The 18,811-nt window shown below is 40.6% G+C and overlaps 1 protein-coding gene across 1 annotated transcript in view; it reads right to left on the bottom strand.

Moving 5' to 3' along the window:
- The window catches only part of celsr1a (cadherin EGF LAG seven-pass G-type receptor 1a), a 117,745-nt gene that overhangs the window by 68,621 nt on the left and 30,313 nt on the right, over positions 1-18,811 (bottom strand). Inside the window, exons 2-3 of the mRNA XM_037696144.1 lie at positions 2,547-2,902; positions 2,173-2,461 (exon numbers count right to left, since the gene is read on the bottom strand). Of these exons, the coding sequence (XP_037552072.1) occupies positions 2,173-2,461; positions 2,547-2,902 (645 nt within the window). The remainder of the gene's footprint in view (positions 1-2,172; positions 2,462-2,546; positions 2,903-18,811) is intronic.

The raw sequence follows: 18,811 nt of genomic DNA, 5'->3' as shown, positions 1-18,811 counted from the left end.
AAGGCAGGTATAATCAGGTAATTACATCAGATAGGGTAGAGGAAGCGAAAGAAACGAGGCAGTGTCGAGAATAAGAGATGGAGAGGAGGCATGAGGGCTGTCCGAGAACCACAGCGCTCTATTTGAGAGAGACAGTAGGGCAGCGACAGTAAGGTATCAGATTTACAAGGGGGAAGTATGAGATGAAGATCACTGACATCGGGAAATATTTTGCAAAGTGGTTGCAGTGGGAACAATGAATACTTCCAAGTCTTCCCACAGGCTTCGGCCACATGAATGTTGGACAGCGTTAGTATCATTCCCAGCTTTGAAGCAAATATCGGTTAGTTATTTTTCTCATAAAAAAAAACAAGTTTTAACTTTTAACGACATAAACCATGGGTTTACTTTTATGTAAACAAAATGTATATAAATATATATACATATATATATATAGATTTTTTTTTTTTTTTTTGACTGCTCCCTTCCACAGGGGTTGCCACAGCAAACTAACTTATACAGAGACTTGGCAGTTGTTTTTACGCTGGATGCCCTTCCTGACGCAACCACAGACCAACGAGCTACCACAGCCCTCTGTGTGGAGCAGAGAGCTGCTCTCTAGGGTGCCAAGGGAAAAAGATGGTGGGGGTTAAGGGCCTTGCTCAAGGGCTAAGAGTGGGAAAATGAGGGTGGACGCAGTTGCTAAATGGCGGTCAGCCCTGGACTGTCAGATTGGACTGTACAGGGTGCTTCATCTATTCCCACATTTTGATGTTGCTGATCAGAGGGTCAAACCTTCTGAGCACAGGCTCTCCTTCTTTAACCTCTGCACCACCACTCCCCTCCCAGCCTGTTGGGAGTACAGTTCAAAAGTTGGCCTCGCTGAAGGTATGGGGGTGCATTTGTAAATCTGGCATGGGCAGCTTACACATTTGAAAATGCACCATCATTGCAGAAATTTAAGAACAGGTTTTACAGCAACCTATACTTCCATCCAGACTACATCTTTTTCAGAGAAGGCATTACATATTTCAGCAAGACAATGCCAAATTGTAAACTGAATCCATAAAAACAGCATGGCTTCATTGAATAAAAGTAGGTGCTGAAATGTCCTGCCTGCAGTCCAGACCGCTCATCAATTGAAAACATTTGATGCATCATGAAATGAAAAATATGGCAAGGACGAACCAGGACAGTTGAAGAACTAGAATCCTATGTCAGACTAGAATGGGACAACATTCTCCTCTAAAAAGTCCAGCACCTAGTCTCTTTAGTGCCTAGATATCTGAAGACTGTTGTTCCGGGAGGGATGCTTCACATTTGTAAACATGGCCCTGTCCCAACTTATTTGAGCTGTGTTGCTGCCATAAAACTCTAAATAACCTTTTTTTTTTAAGTACAATTTTTTTAGTCTAACGTTTGATATTTTATACTATGGTCTATTTTATAATAAACTACGGGTTTATGAGCTTTGCGAATCCTTGCATTTTGTTTTCATTTACAATTTAAACATCTCAGCTTTGTCACACCGGATTAAAGTATTTTAAATTAGAGCTTAATTAAATAAAGTAAATCTGTAAAATTATTTCCAATAAAATCTGATATAAAAAGAGCAAAAACACTCAGTGCGTCACTGAATAAATCTTCTACCGTATCACAAGGGAAGTACAAAAAATATTTTTTTCTTGTATAGCAGACCAGTGTTTCCCCTACCATTATTCAAGGAGAGTGCCCCGCCCTGTCAACAGAACCGTCCATCCTGCCTACCAATGCCCCCACCCAGCTCCCCCTTGCTCCCAAAGCAAGTAACCTGGGGAAATCTATGCAAATTTTTTAGGAGCCACTAATGTTGACTTTTATCCCATCAGTACAGGATGTATTCGTTCATTGATTGGAACTACTGTACACGTTAAATGTTTATTATTGGTAACTGCAAATATGTGAGTTTGGTTGAAAGGTTAAATAGAGTAACCATTCCATCATCTGCAATAGCGTGGCTTTGTCTGCGGAGTTACAAAGAAGGTTTTCTTTTCCTGCACAGGGGTCACCCTCGAGTTACAACAGTAGATTGCAACTTTCAGGTTAGGTTAGGTTACAACGGTTTGGCAGTTTCGTTCCAGGTTCAAAGGATTAAAAAAGGTATTTTATAGTGAGACATTTCAACCTAATAAGGAGATACATTAACTAACTCACCTGTGAAGTCTTCCTGGCACTCGCAGGTGTATCCTCCTTCCCGTCTGCGGCACCTTCCATTGTTCTTACAAGGCCCGGAGTAGCAGAGGTCTATCTCAGTCTCGCAATAGTCTCCGGTAAAACCAACAAGACAGCGGCACCGTAGCCCATTGATGGGGTGGATAGGCCGAAACAGAACCGTGTTTGAGGAGATAAAGGGAGGAGAGCTGTCAAACTTCAGCACCGACACACACTTCATGTAGTTCTCACAGGGCTCTCGGAGGCAGATGTTATCATCAAATGGTAAAACCTGAAAGAAGGATGAAATTTTAGCTACAATAAAGTCAAACACTTATTTTAGGATTTCCTGTTCAAGTTTTCACTCATGTTCTAACCTCCTGAGAGGATATCAGCCTGAGCAGAGTCCGGTTGAGGTAGATCTGCTCCTGAAGGTCCTCTGAAGGGAAAAATGTCCCTTTGCCCGAGGTGCCTCCTGGCTGCAGCGCCGAAAAGGTCACATTAAGGATGGAGCCTTGCACGTCGGTGTCGTTTTGGATGTTGAACACAAACACAGCTTCCCGTTTGGTGGAGAGCACAGCCGCCACACCTTCTAGGAAGAGGCTGAGCAGGGGTGAGAGGAAGCGCTCCTGCGACATGTTCTCCAGACGTACCGTGATGCTGTTGGTCAACATATCGTCGGTGATGATGGTGACACGCAGGGTGCAGAGCGCAACGACACGATGAATACCATCTGAAAGAAAGAAAGAACATGTGTGTAAGTGCCGTTTACTTTGAAACCCTTTGAAAGGCTTCAGTTTGAAGAAAATGAGTAACTTTGAAGGTCTGATGAGCTAATGGCTAGTCTGAAAAAGGCTAAGACCTAAGGGGATGGCTTCTCCATGAAAGAAAAGTATTAAAAAAAAAAAAAATCAATGAGGTTAGCCTGCGAATGCCATTTTTATAGCTTTATTTAAGATTTAAAATTGCATAAATCTATTTCAGTCTTGTCACAGCTTTGGCTGGCCGTTAGCTTGCCAGTTCATGATTTACACTTCAAACTGAGGTTATCTAAAAATCTATCTGCTACGAGAAAAATATTAATCATTCATAACTTTTCCCACAAAGTCCCTTTTGAAAATATCAGAACTCTACATTTGCTGTAGAGCATTATTCTTACATTCTTCTATTACATAGTACTGTAAAGTACAGAGTGCTGTGACTTTTTTTGTAGAATATACACTGCCTGGCCAAAAAAAAGTCACCACCTGGATTTAACTAAGCAAATAGGTACGAGCTTCCTATTGGATAATTACTGCAGGGGCGATTATCTTTCAGCTGCAACAAGTTATTTAACCCCAACTGGTGCAATGAGTTGCTTCTCATTTCTTAAACAACCATGTTGAAAGACATGTGGCGTGGTCGTGGAAAAGATGTCAGTCTGTTTGAGAAGGGTCAAGGATTCAGTTTGCTAGGGAGCATAAAGATTGGACTCTGGAGCAATGGAAGAAGGTCATGTGGTCTGATGAGTCCAGATTTACCCTGTTCCAGAGTGATGGGTGCATCAGGGTAAGAAGAGAGGCAGGTGAAGTGATGCACCAAAATACACAGCGGGGCTCTAGAATTATGGAAATTAAACCGAGAAGGGTTTGCAACACTCTGCCACCATCTTGAGAGAAATTTAGAGGGTAATATTTTTATACAAGTTCAAAATTCAAGCTAGAAGACTGACTCACCTCTGCTAATGACATGATAAATTTGAGAACACCTGCAAACATTTGAAGACATTGCTGAGACCTCCTTGCAAATGTAATTCGCCAACTCATCACCAACAGTTGCAATTCATTGAGATACTGGTTTTACAGCTTTGTTATCCAAACATCATTAGAGAACTACTTGAGCCAACTTCTAAATCTATTGGACAGTTTATAATACTAACTCTGGGATGCCGTATACCACAGTTTTCAAAACACTATACCCTCAATACTTCCAGGAACAAACAATATCCAGTGTTAAAAAAAAACAAGAAATAACAGCTAAGATCTTAAAAATGTATTGTTTGAGGACCTGGCAAACCCTAATATAGGGTCAAATATATCAATAAGAGAACAGCTGTCTGACTTTAAAACAGACAAAGAAGCAAACATATTTGGTCTGTGTAACATTAAAATATAACAAATTAAATCATTACAAAATGACTCGAGTGTATTAAGAACATGAACCTTCAAGCTCCTTAATGCCTTTTAATACCAGCGGTGCTTTTCCGTTTCTTGCCAAGGTTTGTTTCTACTCTGCTTTCTAGACTGCTAACAATGTCTTTATGTTCTAAGTTGGATGGGCTGATTATTATCATAGCAGGTGCAAAGCCAGTACCAAAAAAGTATCAGTTACACTGTAGGACCAATAATGGAATACCAAAAATAGCCAAGCCATGCTGCACAACACTTAATTAAAAAAGTACGACAACTGATAAGCGCAATAACATTTTTTTTGTTCAACCTTAGTTGAGATTCAGAGAGAGCCAAGCTGATGATGTGCAATGATGTGGAAATTATTAATAGCAACTTAAGTATTTGGTTGCTACTGCTTAGTGATTCTTTCATGAGAAACCTTCTGAACCTTTCGAAGGTTTTTCATGCAAGAAAGCCAGCGATATAACTGAACTTGTTCACTGGATTATATATTTGCCAGATGATTGAATAAAGCATTTTCCAGGCAATGTGATCTGATTAGAGTCTGGACTGGGTTTAATTAGATCTGTCAAGAGTTTCATTCCTGAAAATCTTTAAATATTTTCCCATACTGCCTCTAACTATGGAAGGAGCAAGAAGGCTGCGGGCCGCTAAGGACACAGACCGAGTGAAATACAGCTGACGACAGGTGGTGAGGCCACATGAAATTTACAGGGGAGTATAATACTGTTGAAGAGACATGGGGTGCTGGGTCAGATTGCACAGTGTCGCAGCACAAAACGGAGCACGAGTGTGTCATACATGTGTGTGATCGGGATGTTTAATGGTCGGGGGCAGCTTTAAAGGTGAAAGGGTGCTACTGATGCTTGGCCACAGGTGCCACGCCGCTGTCATAGATGGGATCGCTTCTCAGAACCTCGCACACAAAAATCAGAGACGGTCAGTCTGTAAGAACGGAGCGTGGACAGGAAAGTCAATCATCCAGCCTCTAGCTAACAGCATCTAAAGGTCAACTCCTAATGCACGAAGACAAATAACTCGCATCAAAAAGCATCAAGAAAATCAGTTTGTTTTATGTATTTAAATGACTGGATAGCCTAGACTGCCAAAAACACACAGAAAAGCAGTCACACATTAACAAGTCATTAAGCAGCAGCTGTAACACATTGAACTGATGTAATGTGATGGATTCTAGGTGCTCATTCACCACAGTGTTAACAGACAGAGTATCTACCGGCCTCAAAGTGCTCCACACCTGTCTCTCCCTGTGTGTCTGGGAATACAGCATTATCCCACTTGCCGCCAGAAATCCATCACCTGTCTCTCTTCAAGACACACATCCTGTATGGACTCCATTATATTGTGTACACAGTCATGATTTAGGAAATACCGCTCTACCTTGATGGCTTAATGCTTCACATGGACACATGCGTTCAAACATACCAGCAACGTCAAATTACTACCAAGTAGGTCTTGACACAATCTTTTACCATTGGGGCAAACCCAACACTTACAACCCTTAATGCAAGTTTACACGCTCTCCTTCCGCAACTACACATCCAAACTGCCTGTGACTTTTTACAGCAAGACAAAGAAAGCAATCCTTAAAACGCAAATAAATGCATTCTGGACAAAGTTATATTGGAACATTTTTACAAGAAGCTTTTTTGTTTTCTCTTTCTTTCCAGAGGATTGCTACGAACTCTATTTATAGAGCCCACCAGCTGCTAGCATAGGGTCACAGAGACGAAGAGAGGATGGGCTGGACACTGGAAAGGGTGCGTCAGGGGGGCACACGGCATGGAAAACAACAATCTGCGTGTAAAAACATGCCACCACTTACACAGGCACCAGAAACAGATAGACGGATTTAACAGGGCATAAGCAAACTCAAGGCTGAAGTTATCCTAAAAGTTTAAGATACACGGCAACTGGACATTTTTTATTAGTTGAACACAGTTTGCTCCTCACCTGAGTAGCTTTTTGGAAGCAAATGAAAAGTGTGGCATTCCAAGCTTTTACATAGGAGTGAGGTGGATTTGCCATGTCCTGCATCACCGAGAACGTACAAACATTAGCATGATATCGTTAAAAGTGCTGCACGTGTTTGAAGCTCCGGAGGAAAAAAAGGTTTACCAACTGTGCACATTCTGTTATGACAAAGATACACACAGCTCCACCGGTCAACGCCAATAACAACGATTAGCCTGTTTATGCTACAACGGATGGGTACCAATTTACCACTTACCCCTACCTCTCTGTTTTGAGACTTCCCACTAAAAGCAGGGACGTCGCAGTTTATTCTGTAGTGGAAGGGGAGGGCAAAAATATGGGACAACAGTTTTTCCCCTTTAATGAGATAATTTTCTATAAACTTGCAAATGGAACGGTTCTTTTTAAAAAAAAACTCTGTTACAACCATTCTAATGTCTAGTTTGTTGCATTTTAATGTATTACGTTTGGTAGAACTTCCTTCACATCTGTTTATGCCAAAATACACCAATAACTGTTGATGGTGTCCCGTTTTGCAGTGGACACTACCAATCTCTACTTCCTGTAACTTTAGTTGATACTTCTAATACTTAATGCTGCTTCATAGCTTAAATGTTGTTCCCATAACTTTACTGCTAAACGAATAGTGTTATGTTTTTGTAGACGTAAAGTCGTCTTATAGCTTCTGCTAAATGTATATTATGTCTTAACGGAGAACTCTGCACAAGAATTCTTATATACCTGAACATAGGGCTGAACAACAATTCGTTATCAATATATGTCACAATACATTTTTATTCAATACCGGTGATATGAGTTTTAAGCACATTTTCGATATTTCGATATGATTACAGCGTTTCACTGACGCATTTCTTTTTCTGTTCGGGTTGAAACGACCGCTTCAGTTTCAACCCGAACAGAAAAAGCCGTGACACAACTACGTAAGTGCGTGGTGACGTAGATGTTACGCAGAGCTCGAGTCCAGAAGGAGTTAGCGGTAGCAGGCTAGGCTAATCTACAACGTGCGTTTTCACACGCACGTTGTCGCTTCAACATGAGTGCCCATGACCGTCAGAATGTGACTGAACAAGCTTTCACAAGTGAAGAGAAAGCAGAGGACATAATGGATAAAAGACTAATTTGATGGTGCGGAGGTGGTTCGGCTAGCTAAGATACGATAAACTGCAGGTTTCGTGTGCTACAAAATGTGCCCGAGAGTCGTTCCAACTAGCGGTGGGAACACAGCGAACTTGTTCCACTCGATAGAATAAACTGAGAGTCAGAAGACGAAGCACAATAAAAGTTTAAGCCAATGCGTCTCTGAAACATCAACCCCAGCTGTATCAAACGAGAAACACATGCAGCAAACGTGTTGTTGTTTAAAGTTAAAACTATTAATATTGACAAAGTTGAGAGTTTTATGTTTATTTGACGGTGATTTCAAATTTCTTCGAAGACTAAATACAAATAAAAGGTGAACATTAATTTATTTATACAGTTCGTACAGTTTTTCTGAGGCTTTTATATTGTTTATATCGAAATCGGAATTATATCGTTATCGACCGAAATTAAGAAATATATCGCGATAAAAGTTTTGGCCATATCGTCCATCCATACCTGAACCTTGTGTGAAAGTACAGATGTCAAACAACGACTTTTACTCTGACTCTGAACACTCCAGAGGTAGAATAAACACTAAGAAATGTGACTGTGCCTCATTTATTTCATTGTTGCAGTGTAACATAAATAGACATAAAACAAACGACTCATTGAAAGGAATTATCCTGGGTGGAGTGAGTGATATGAACGTGTTTATAACCAAACCACAAGAAATGTGCTACATGTTGGCGCTGTTGAAGACAGGGGTGATATGAACCGTTAATGAGCTGTGAAACAAGTCGCACTCGTGACAGGTTTGTGCTCGTGTATAAAGACAAATGACCACACACTTATGGACGCGCACATAGCTAATAAATGTGCCGATCAACTGTCGCTGTACCTCTTTAAACAAAGCTAACTGTTGACACACACTGCTGCCAGCTGTCACTGTGGGTGACAAGCACCCACAGATTTCAGCAACCCACAAATATGCCTAACACACTGACAATGTGTGCATTGCCGATAAGTGTTCTCAAATGGCAGCAAAAATTTGGCCTCGGTCAAATACAGTTTGGTTTGCGTTACTCTTGCAGAACTAAAATGTAGGTTTAAAGCTGATGTTTCCAGACCTCTTTGTTGAGCATGCATCAGGATCTCTTTGTTGTGGCTTGTGCAGGAGTGCAGTTAGTTTCTACTTTGGTGGCCACCCCTCCTCCGCACCTCCTCAGATCAACGGCAGTGTTTGGTCAGTCAGTTGGTGGGACGGTTAGTAAAAACAACGGAGAGCAAACGCAACATTTGCAACTCTGACAGTCAGTTGTTTTAAGAGGACCACCCCACTTTAACGTCTCGTGCACAACGTCCAGAGGAAAATGACAGTTTTAGTACACACCAACCTGATGGACATTTATCAGAGTTATAAGTCCCAATATAAAGGAAGGCCGATACAACAGAGCATTGTAAAGAAAACTATTATTTTCCACCAGGCAAAATCAACGTTCAAATTGAACAGGAGGGCAGCGAATAAAAAGTCTGCTCAGGTTATTAGAATTCCCAGTGAGAGCAGCAGGAAACTCTTTTTTTCCTCTCAACACTCCTCCTTGCTCCCTCCCCTCTTCGCTTCCTATTTTAAAAAAAAACAAAAAACAGGTTTTAAATATTTGAATCAACACAAAATGAGTAACCAGCCAATTGCAGAGCAGAAATTCAAATGACAGCTCCTTCTTTACTGGATACACGTGAATCACGAAGCCCAAACTAACACTAATAGTCCAACGTTCTTTGGATGATACAAACTGGCAACTCCTATTTGTAATCCTAATCTTTTTCCTTGCAATCTCATACACATCTTCTACACAAAGGAGGCATCGGCCCCAATAGAAACTGCAACCATTTTTTTTGTTTCAACAAATTGTTTCATCAGATCTCTCCCCCTTCTCTTTTCATGCCAACCACACGGCAACATAAGATCATGTACGAGCAGGCTGCAGACCCACTGACAGACATCCTGTTAGCTGAATGCAGAGGGAAATCACAAAGTCAAAAAACAAACAAACTTACTGACAGTAACTCAATCAATGCATCGTTAATCAAAAGATGTGAAGCCAGCTTTGTAAAAATAAAAGATGAGCAGGAAACAAGAAATAAAAGTCTCTTGAAATGAGAGGACAAACACGATCCAGCTGATAAAATTAAAGCACACAAACTTTAGAAAAGTAAGAAGTTGCGTGGTATATTTTTAGTGGCGCAAACGTGGCAATGGCTCTACTCAAAAAACAAAACAATAATAATAATATTATAATATATTTCTAAGTCAGTAGATAACTTTTTCAAGAGTATTGTTGTTTCATCCAATTTAGATGAAGAGACTACAATGTCCTCAGCATCCTCTGTCCTCACTCCCTCCATGTCCTCTCTAACTGCATCCATAGATCTCCTCTGTCTTTTTTCCTGGCAGCTGCATGTCTAACATCCTTCTAACAATATACCCACTGTCCTTCCTCTTGACCAAATCATAGTCTGGCCTCTCTAACTTTATCTCCCTGTCCTTCAACCGGTGCTGTACCTCTGATGATCTCATTCCTAATCTCCATCCTTGTCACGCCCAAGAAAAACCTCAACATCTTCATTTCTGCCACCTCCAGTTCTTTCTCCTGTCTTTTCCGTCAATACAACTCTCCAAACTATACATCATAGCTGGTCTCACCACTCTCTTGCAAACCCTTTCCTTTGACCTTAGCCGCCACCCTTTCGTCACAAATCACTCCTGAAACACATTTTCTCCACACAATCCATCCTGCCTGCACTCTCTATTAAACATCATCCAAAGAGAGCTTTCATAAATAAAGCCAGCGTTGCAAAACCTCAAGAAGTATGTGTGGGAGTTCTCCTCTGCCAGCTCCTGCACCCACAGCCAGACTCTGATCAGCTACACCTGTGGATCATCGACTTCATGAGCATGTGGAGCATAAAAGGCTGCAGAAGACATTGAGCCAGCGCTGGAGCATTACCTGCCAACGGTAATCTTGTTCTAGCTATTTACTCGTGTCTACGACCAAGTACTAATAAATTATATTTCTCTCCGTGCCTCCAGTGAGTTACCCGTAATGTCCTCCTGTTTTCTGAATCCTCCTTTGTGGACCTCAAGCTCCTCTGTGCCTCATCAGCTGCCTCCATGCCTTCCTACCACTCGTCTAATGCCTGCCATCATTCAGACACACCTCCTTCGCCTGGGTCAACCTTCCGCATGTCTGACCCCGACCTCCGTCATAAGGAGAATCATCAATAACATTATCACCTTGAACTACAAGAACTCTAACCACCTCTTTGCTCCTCAGGGTTCTGGTCCCCTCCCTAGCTTATTGCACTTTTTCTCACTTGTAAATAAACACTGTAAATTCATTCGAGTCTTGGTCTCTGTGCTCATTGGTCCTTATATCTGGGTATAGCTGCACTTGTTACAGTATGAAGTGTAAACTGCTATCAAGTAACTCTTATTTTAAATGCTACGGCTGACTGGTTGCACAGACCGCCACACTCTCGAGCGGGAATACCAGCTTACCTTTTCAAGTATTGACCATCTTGCTCTATTGCTTAGAGGCATAATACCAATGGGATTTTAGGGGTGCACCGATTGCAGTTTTCTGGCCGATCACCGATTTCTAAAAAGTCTGACCTGCTGATTCCGATTTTGGCCGTTACCAATTTTGTTTTATAAGCAACACTGTCGGATGTTATAGGGTCAAAATGCACCTTGAGTTTTCTAATCTTATTGTATTGAAAAACACACCCTTGAACAATATCCTAGAAACAATACAAACTAGTTTTAACTGGCCATGAGGTAGTGCTCTAAAATATAAATGAAGTTCAGACAATTGTTGCTAAAACTAAAAAAACAAATCGGTAAAATCGGTTGCTCGTGCAAGTATCGGCCGATTTCTGGTTTTCCAAAATTAAGGAAATCGGGGCCAATTTATCGGTGCACCCCTAGTTGACTTCCACGCTCCATGTTGCCATGGTCCTTCCTTACATTGCTCTGAGAGGTCTTTCAAGTTTGACTCGAAGGGCTTATGTGAAAGTGGATGTTACAAAATAGAGTAGGGAATGTAGGAAGGCTTCAATTTGAAAAGTTTCATGCAATATACTATTTTTTTTTTGTTCATAACGGTTTGAATCTACCATGTCATGTACAATACAATTATGAACCCTAAATTGGAACATGTTTGGGTGCAAAACATCAACAATGTCCTTCTCATTGAAAAGCTAACATAGACCAGCTTGACCATTGGGAAGGTAATGAAAAACTGCCTCCTGCATCCAGTGTGATTGCTAAGTGCCGAGCTTTAATGATTGAGCTTTAAAAACTCCAAAAGCAAACAAGTGCTAACCAAGTGTAGATGATTAACCACAGGAATGCAGGGGGCTGCAGGTTAAAAGACACAAGGAACAATTTATGAGTCTAAGAAAGGAAGCTATGAGACCAGACTTCAACTATACTTCATTCTATGACATTAAAAATAGTTTTCATCAAAGAGGTGAAATTCTATCAATCTGTCAACAACTGGCAAAACTTCATACGAAAATAATAAAAGCCAAGTGCACCCTCCGTTGACTGAAATCACAGTTTTGCATGTGAATTAAGCCATAGTTCTGTTTTTCAACACTGTAACCTGAAAATAGCTCGAGACCTTTTACATATATGCAGCAACCACTTGCCTGGCTCATGTTTTTGAACCTATATATGAGAACATCTTTGGAGGGATTTGGCAAAAAGCCCTTCTTATCCCATACCATGAGCTGATGGTTAGGTACACCTAGCTCCTGCTACAACCAAAGTGTTGTACAAACCGGATTCCAAAAAAGTTGGGACACTAAACAAAGTGTGAATAAAAACTGAATGCAATGATGTGGAGATGGCAAATGTAATATTTTATTCGTAATATAACATAGATGACAGATCAAAAGTTTAATCTGAGTAAATGTAACATTTTAAAGGAAAAATATGTTGATTCAAAATTTCAGTGTCAACAAATCCCAAAAAAGTTGGGGCAAGTAGCAATAAGTGGTTGGAAAAAGGAAACTGATCATATAACGAACAGCTGGAAGACCAATTAACACTAATTAGGTCAATTGACAACATGACTGGGTATAAAAAGAGCTTCTCAGAGTGTCAGTGTCTCTCAGAAGCCAAGAGGGTAAGAGGATCACCAATTCCACCATTGTTGCGCAGAAAGATAGTGCAGCAATACCAGAATGGTGTTACCCAGCGTAAAATAGAAAAGACTTTTAAGTTATCATCATCAACCGTGCATAACATCATCAAAAGATTCAGAGAATCTAGAACAATCGCTGTGCGTAAGGGTCAAGGCCATAAAACTCTACTGGATGCTCGTGATCTCCGGGCCCTTAAACGTCACTGCACCTCAAACAGGAATGCCACTATCAAGGAAATAACAGAATGGGCTCAGGAATACTTCCAGAAAGCATTGTCAGTGAACACAATCCACCGTGCCATCTGCCGTTGCCAGCTGAAACTCTACAGTGCAAAGAGGAAGCCATTTCTAAGCAAGCTCCACAAGCTCAGACGTTTGCACTGGGCCAGGGGTCATTTAAAATGGAGTGTGGCAAAATGGAAGACTGTTCTGTGGTCAGATGAGTCACGATTTGAAGTTCTTTATGGAACACTGGGACGCCATGTCATCCGGACCAGAGAGGACAAGGATAGCCCAAGTTGTTATCAACGCTGCGTTCAGAAGCCTGCATCACTGATGGTATGGGGTTGCATGAGCGCTTGTGGCATGGGCAGCTTGCATGTCTGGAAAGGCACCATTAATGCAGAGAACTATGTTCAGGTTCTAGAACAACATATGCTCCCATCTAGACGTCATCTCTTTCAGGGAAGACCCTGCATTTTTCAACACGATAATGCCAGACCACATTCTGCAGCAATCACAACATCATGGCTACGTAGGAGAAGGATCCGGGTACTGAAATGGCCAGCCTGCAGTCCAGATCTTTCACCTATAGTGAACATTTGGCATGTCATAAAGAGGAAGGTGCGACAAAGAAGGCCCAAGACGATTGAACAGTTAGAGGCCTGTATTAGACATGAATGGGAGAGCATTCCTATTTCTAAACTTGAGAAACTGGTCTCCTCTGTCCCCAGACGTCTGTTGAGTGTTGTAAGAAGAAGGGGGGATGCCACACAGTGGGAAAAATGGACTTGTCCCAACTTTTTTGGGATTTGTTGACGCCATGAAATTTGGAAACAACAGATTTTTTCCTTAAAATGATACATTCTCTCAGTTTAAACTTTTGATCTGTAATTTGTGTTCTATTCTGAATAAAATATTAGATGTTGGCACCTCCACATCATTGCATTCAGTTTTTATTCACAATTTGTTTAGTGTCCCAACTTTTTTGGAATCCGGTTTGTATATTATCTGGTTAGTGACTTTCTTTATTTAAAGATAAGATTAAATAGGCCTGGGTAAAGTTCAAACAATATCTGACAATTAGAGTAATTTAATCGTAGTTTTATACAATTTAGGCTTATTTTTACAAGACAAGGTCTCACTATTGACTATTATAAAGACTTTAAAGTGTTTATTGATGTTACTTTTGTACTAAGGAGGCAATGAACCTCTTTTTGTATTTTCTGCACTGAATTAATTCCAACATTTAAGATCAAAACTCTGTTAATGTACAATGTGCTAGTATAGGTTGACTTCTTGATCAACTACACATCTGTAATGGAGTTGTGCACTTTTTTCCCTTTCCACTGTCGCCTTCATGCTTGCTCAAGATGAGAGTTCTGCGATGGAGTTGAATTCAAAAAGTCTGCTCCTCAGATAAATAATGTTAACTCATTTTTATAAATATGAATGTTTCTGTTCAGTGCCGAGACGACTTATGTTGTGACTTGGCACTACATAAAAGAAACTAAACTGAATTAAATTCTTGTATGTAGCTAGAACAGTACAACAAGCCAATGTTTAGTAATACATAAGTAGCAAAAGCAGATAAAACACATTAATGTTTTATTCTGCAAACAATTTAACAATTCAGTGCAAGTTAACTAGGCTAATAATTATTAAAGTGATTTAAAAATCATCTTTTACAAACAAGCCTAGTCTCAAAAATGCTTTCATAACATTGTGTTACCAGCAGCTATTGTCTTAAATAGTAGGTGACACTACTTAGGAAATGACACCACAACACAGGCACAGCTAGAAGTCATTCAAAAATACATTCCTTTACTTACTATAGTAACTGAAAGCAAATGCCTTTAGCAACACATCTGCTTGAAGACTCTCTATTTAGTTTTTTGATTTTATCTTCATAAAAACGTTTTTAAAAATTCATCTTAACTTCATCCAAAGAAGCAAATCCAACAGTGTGTGGAAGTGTCATTTTGCTTCTTTTGCTCAAGTTATCCTTCTCTTAGGCGTCTGTTTAGTAAAACAGGTGTAAAAAGGATGTTTTTGCTTCTCTACCGATGCACTCACATTGTGCTCGCATGTATCATGTAATCTTCACATCCCTAATTTGTAAAATCAGCTAATCTTAACAGCACTTTTGACATATGGAGTTCAGCAGTCTGTACCGACTCTACTTTTAGATAGAATAGACTTTCCCAAGCTTTCCACAGGTGCCCGTAGTAGCTGTATTTTAGCAGAGCGCACCGGTGCATTGAGCGCCAGGCCAAGAATCGACCCAGCTTGAATATCTGTCCCATTTAGGATCCCTGGGAGAGAGCGGTGAGAAGAACAGATGCAATGTTCCTGCTCAGACAATATTAAGCAAGTCCGGATGAGGAGGAGGCCAGACAATGCGAAAGAAACACTAATGAACATAAATTTGTTGCTTTAGGGTTGACTATTGTTATAGTACACTTGTTAGCGTATCACCAGCTGAACTGCAGCCAAAATAGTTTATTACAGAGACGCACTGATCAGTCATGGGAACGTAATTTAAAACGCAGACAAAGGAAGAAATGACATCAGGTGTGCTAGGATAGGAAGTCATTTCTGATGACACATTAGGCAGCTAATAGCTAATACTATATTCCAGTCTGGTGTTTCTACAGGTTTGAAAAGAAACCCTTGGGTTACACGGAAATACAGGAAGTCAAAAAGAAAGAGAAACTTGTGGGAAAACAAATAAAACCAGCCAACTAAATGAAAAAGATGAGCTTTTTGTATTTTAAATTGGACAAGTGCCATTTGCTTGCTGTACCGGATGACTTATAAACTTAATTAAAAAACTGCACAACACCTGACCTAGAAGAAGAAAAGTCTCAACACATAAAGCACATTAGCTTCCTGCACAGCTCGACCTTCGTAACTGGTTTGAAAACTGAAATTTAGCTTTAAATGTCTCTTTCGTTTCTTGTACGTCTTTTTCTTGCATCCAGCACTTCTTCTAGCATTACCCGGAGGTGGTGGGGTTATGCACAAGGTGATGTGTAAGCTCTGTGATGCATATGCATGCACTACAACGCCGTCATAAGCGTACAGATGTGTCCAACTTGCACACGTGACCAAACTCCCGACAGCAGAGAACAAGCGCCACCGCGAGATTAGACGCCGCAAGAGCGTGCACAGCCCGTTTGAGTGTCTTTCTCTTATTGATTTGAATTTTCTGCTGCTTTACATCTTAGAATTAAATTAGATTTAATTCAATTCAATAATACTTTATTAATCCCAAAGGAAAGTTAAATGTTGCAACTCGTTATCCTCGTTTCATTAAGAGATGTTATAGATACTGATGGATGTAGGCAAGAAGGATCTCTTGTAAAGGTCCCCACAGTGGATCCGAAGAAACTGGCCTCAGATGCCATCCGATCCATCCACCCAGACTCGCCTGGTCCCTCGGTTCCCCTGGGCTGCAGGACCAACCAAATGCCGAGCTGAACTCCTCCCACAGCGATGGCCACTCCTCCTAGCAGCATGCCGAGACCCTCGTCACTTTAGACAGCTGGCTGCAGGTGCTGAGGGATGATCCCGGTCCTTCTGTTGTCACAAGCCGTGTTTCCTGTCATTTCCAGGATTTCAGTGGTCAGGCACTTGAGCACAACCGGCAGGTAGACGGGAATGCATCTATGACACCTCATTTTCAAATCATTTGAGATTTGGGGCTGTAGCTGAGATATTATTTGAGCTTTTGAGATATTAATCAGCTGTTCCCACTTGTAAAACCCTAAACTAAACAAGTTTCGGTAAACATCCTTCCAGCTGCACAACATCTGATACCAGAGGAAACAATCAACCAAAACAAGTGATTTGCATCCAGAAAAAGAGGAATTAAAGTTTCCAAAAGCAAAATCTCAAAATGAATGCAACAGAGCTACATGCAACCAACGTGCGCAATTGTAGAACACCACTCAGATTAGCACTAAAGACATTTATTTGTATGCCTAAGTAAACAATAAACATGTGTTGTTTAACTTGTCTTTCCAATACCCTCACAGTGTCCAAGTGTTTGTAGTTTATCATGAATATCAGCAACCAAACAAAACTTTTTTTAACCAGTTTGGCATGGCTGTCTTAGAGGAGTTGACGGGGGAGACGGCAGGCCCCAGAAACCATCTTATCATCAGCAAACTGTTTTTTTTTCCCCACTATGGGAGTTGGTGACGGGTCCAGTTTGTTTGCGGTTCCTCAGACTGAAGAAGTCCTTTGGATGAAGGACGAAACGTCTCAGCAAAATAAAAGGAAACCATCCAGATGACCTGATTGAACTTTGTTAAACAAAAAAATATAATAAATATATTATTAAGTTAAACTGTTAATCCCCCAATGTCCAGAAACCTTCTCACACTGTGAGACAATGAATGAAACCTCCACATTCACTTGTGAAAGTTCAAAGTTCACAGCTTCCAGGTGTCAACTGACTGGTTTTACAAAACAGTGACAAAAAAAGTCGAGGGGGGATTTTGAGCTTTATCTCACTCAGACAGGAGGCAAATTGACAAGACTGACAAATTATCCACATATTGCTTTTCTGTCTTAGTCAGCCAAGTGCGACTATAGAGAATTTTTGCATTATATCTAGTTATTTTACCATTTTAAAAGTTATTCTGTACTTATCAATATATATCTGAATCTCCTTACAGTGATATCAAAACACACACACATGAACTGACCAAGAAGCTAAGTTAGAGGCCATCTGATCCAGTGCAAGTCCAAACTCGTGCTGTAAATTACCCCCAGCTCCAGACATCATGTAAAAACTATAATGAGCATCATTATGGCTTGTCAGAGCTGGAAGATGAGAAGAAGCAAGCTGTGTTTGCTGTGGTCGAAGATCATGAAAGTACAAATTTTATCCTCTGCAATCTCACATGGATCTTTCCTCTTGTTTTTATTGCTGGAGATAATAAACCAGCAGTCACGAAGGAGACCACTGTCACAGTGGAGGTCAAGTAATGTGGGTTTGTCAATGGCTGATGATAATCTTTTTTGTTTGTCTACAAATCATCATGGGTGTTGTGCCCAAAAATAAATCCCTGCCATAAATGGCACCCTTGTTACTCAAAAATTTTAATCGCTGTTTGGTAGGCATAGTTTCACATGTATGAGAAAAAATTAGGGATGCACGATATTGAATTTTTGGCCGACGTCCGATATGTTAAAACTTATTTGGCCGATAACCAATACTGATACTTCTTATTTACATTCCTTTGTCAGAACATAGCCCTCTGAAGGACAGCCTTTTTAAGTTCAAAGTTTTTGTCTATCCATTGTACCGTAACAATAATCATGCTAACAGGGCTAACACTTGACGTCCAAGTGTCTGTGGTAAAACTCACCCAAGTGCTATCGGCTATTAGCTTCTCAATGACGTCGGAAATGATGGCTTGTAACTCTGGTAAGGCTACGTTGGAAAAATACCTCTGACTGGGCACGATGTAGCGAGGCTCAACATAGAAAAAAATCGTCGGAATCCGACATCCTCAACGAAAAAAAAACAACTTCCACACAGCCGACATTTTGACTTCTTCCTCTCCGCCGTGATCAGATCAGGTAGGCTGTGTGACGTCATCATGTTGTGCTGGCGCAGTAGCCATCCTTGTCACTGGGGTGTCATACAAAAACAGCGTCTTTTGTATCGGTGAGTTATTTTGATGGAATGGCTGATTTCCAATATGTAATTGTAACGCTAATATCGGCCGACACATCCCGATAATATCGTGCATCCCTGGAAAAAATGGCTAAAATCAGCCTAATTAATCAACCAACCAATCAGGTGGCCTACCACTAAATTAAACTATGTTATATATTACAATAACCCCCAAAAATATGTAGAATGAAACATTTTTTTTAGGGATTTTTTAAATTTATTTCAGCTGTAAATACACACCAACATGCACAAATTCA

This window comes from Nematolebias whitei, chromosome 22, assembly GCF_014905685.2.
Source record: "Nematolebias whitei isolate Nwh7 chromosome 22, NemWhi1, whole genome shotgun sequence".
Lineage (NCBI taxonomy): Eukaryota > Metazoa > Chordata > Actinopteri > Cyprinodontiformes > Rivulidae > Nematolebias > Nematolebias whitei.
The sequence above is the reverse complement of the archived record's forward strand: the minus strand, read 5'-3'. Positions and strand labels throughout refer to the sequence as shown.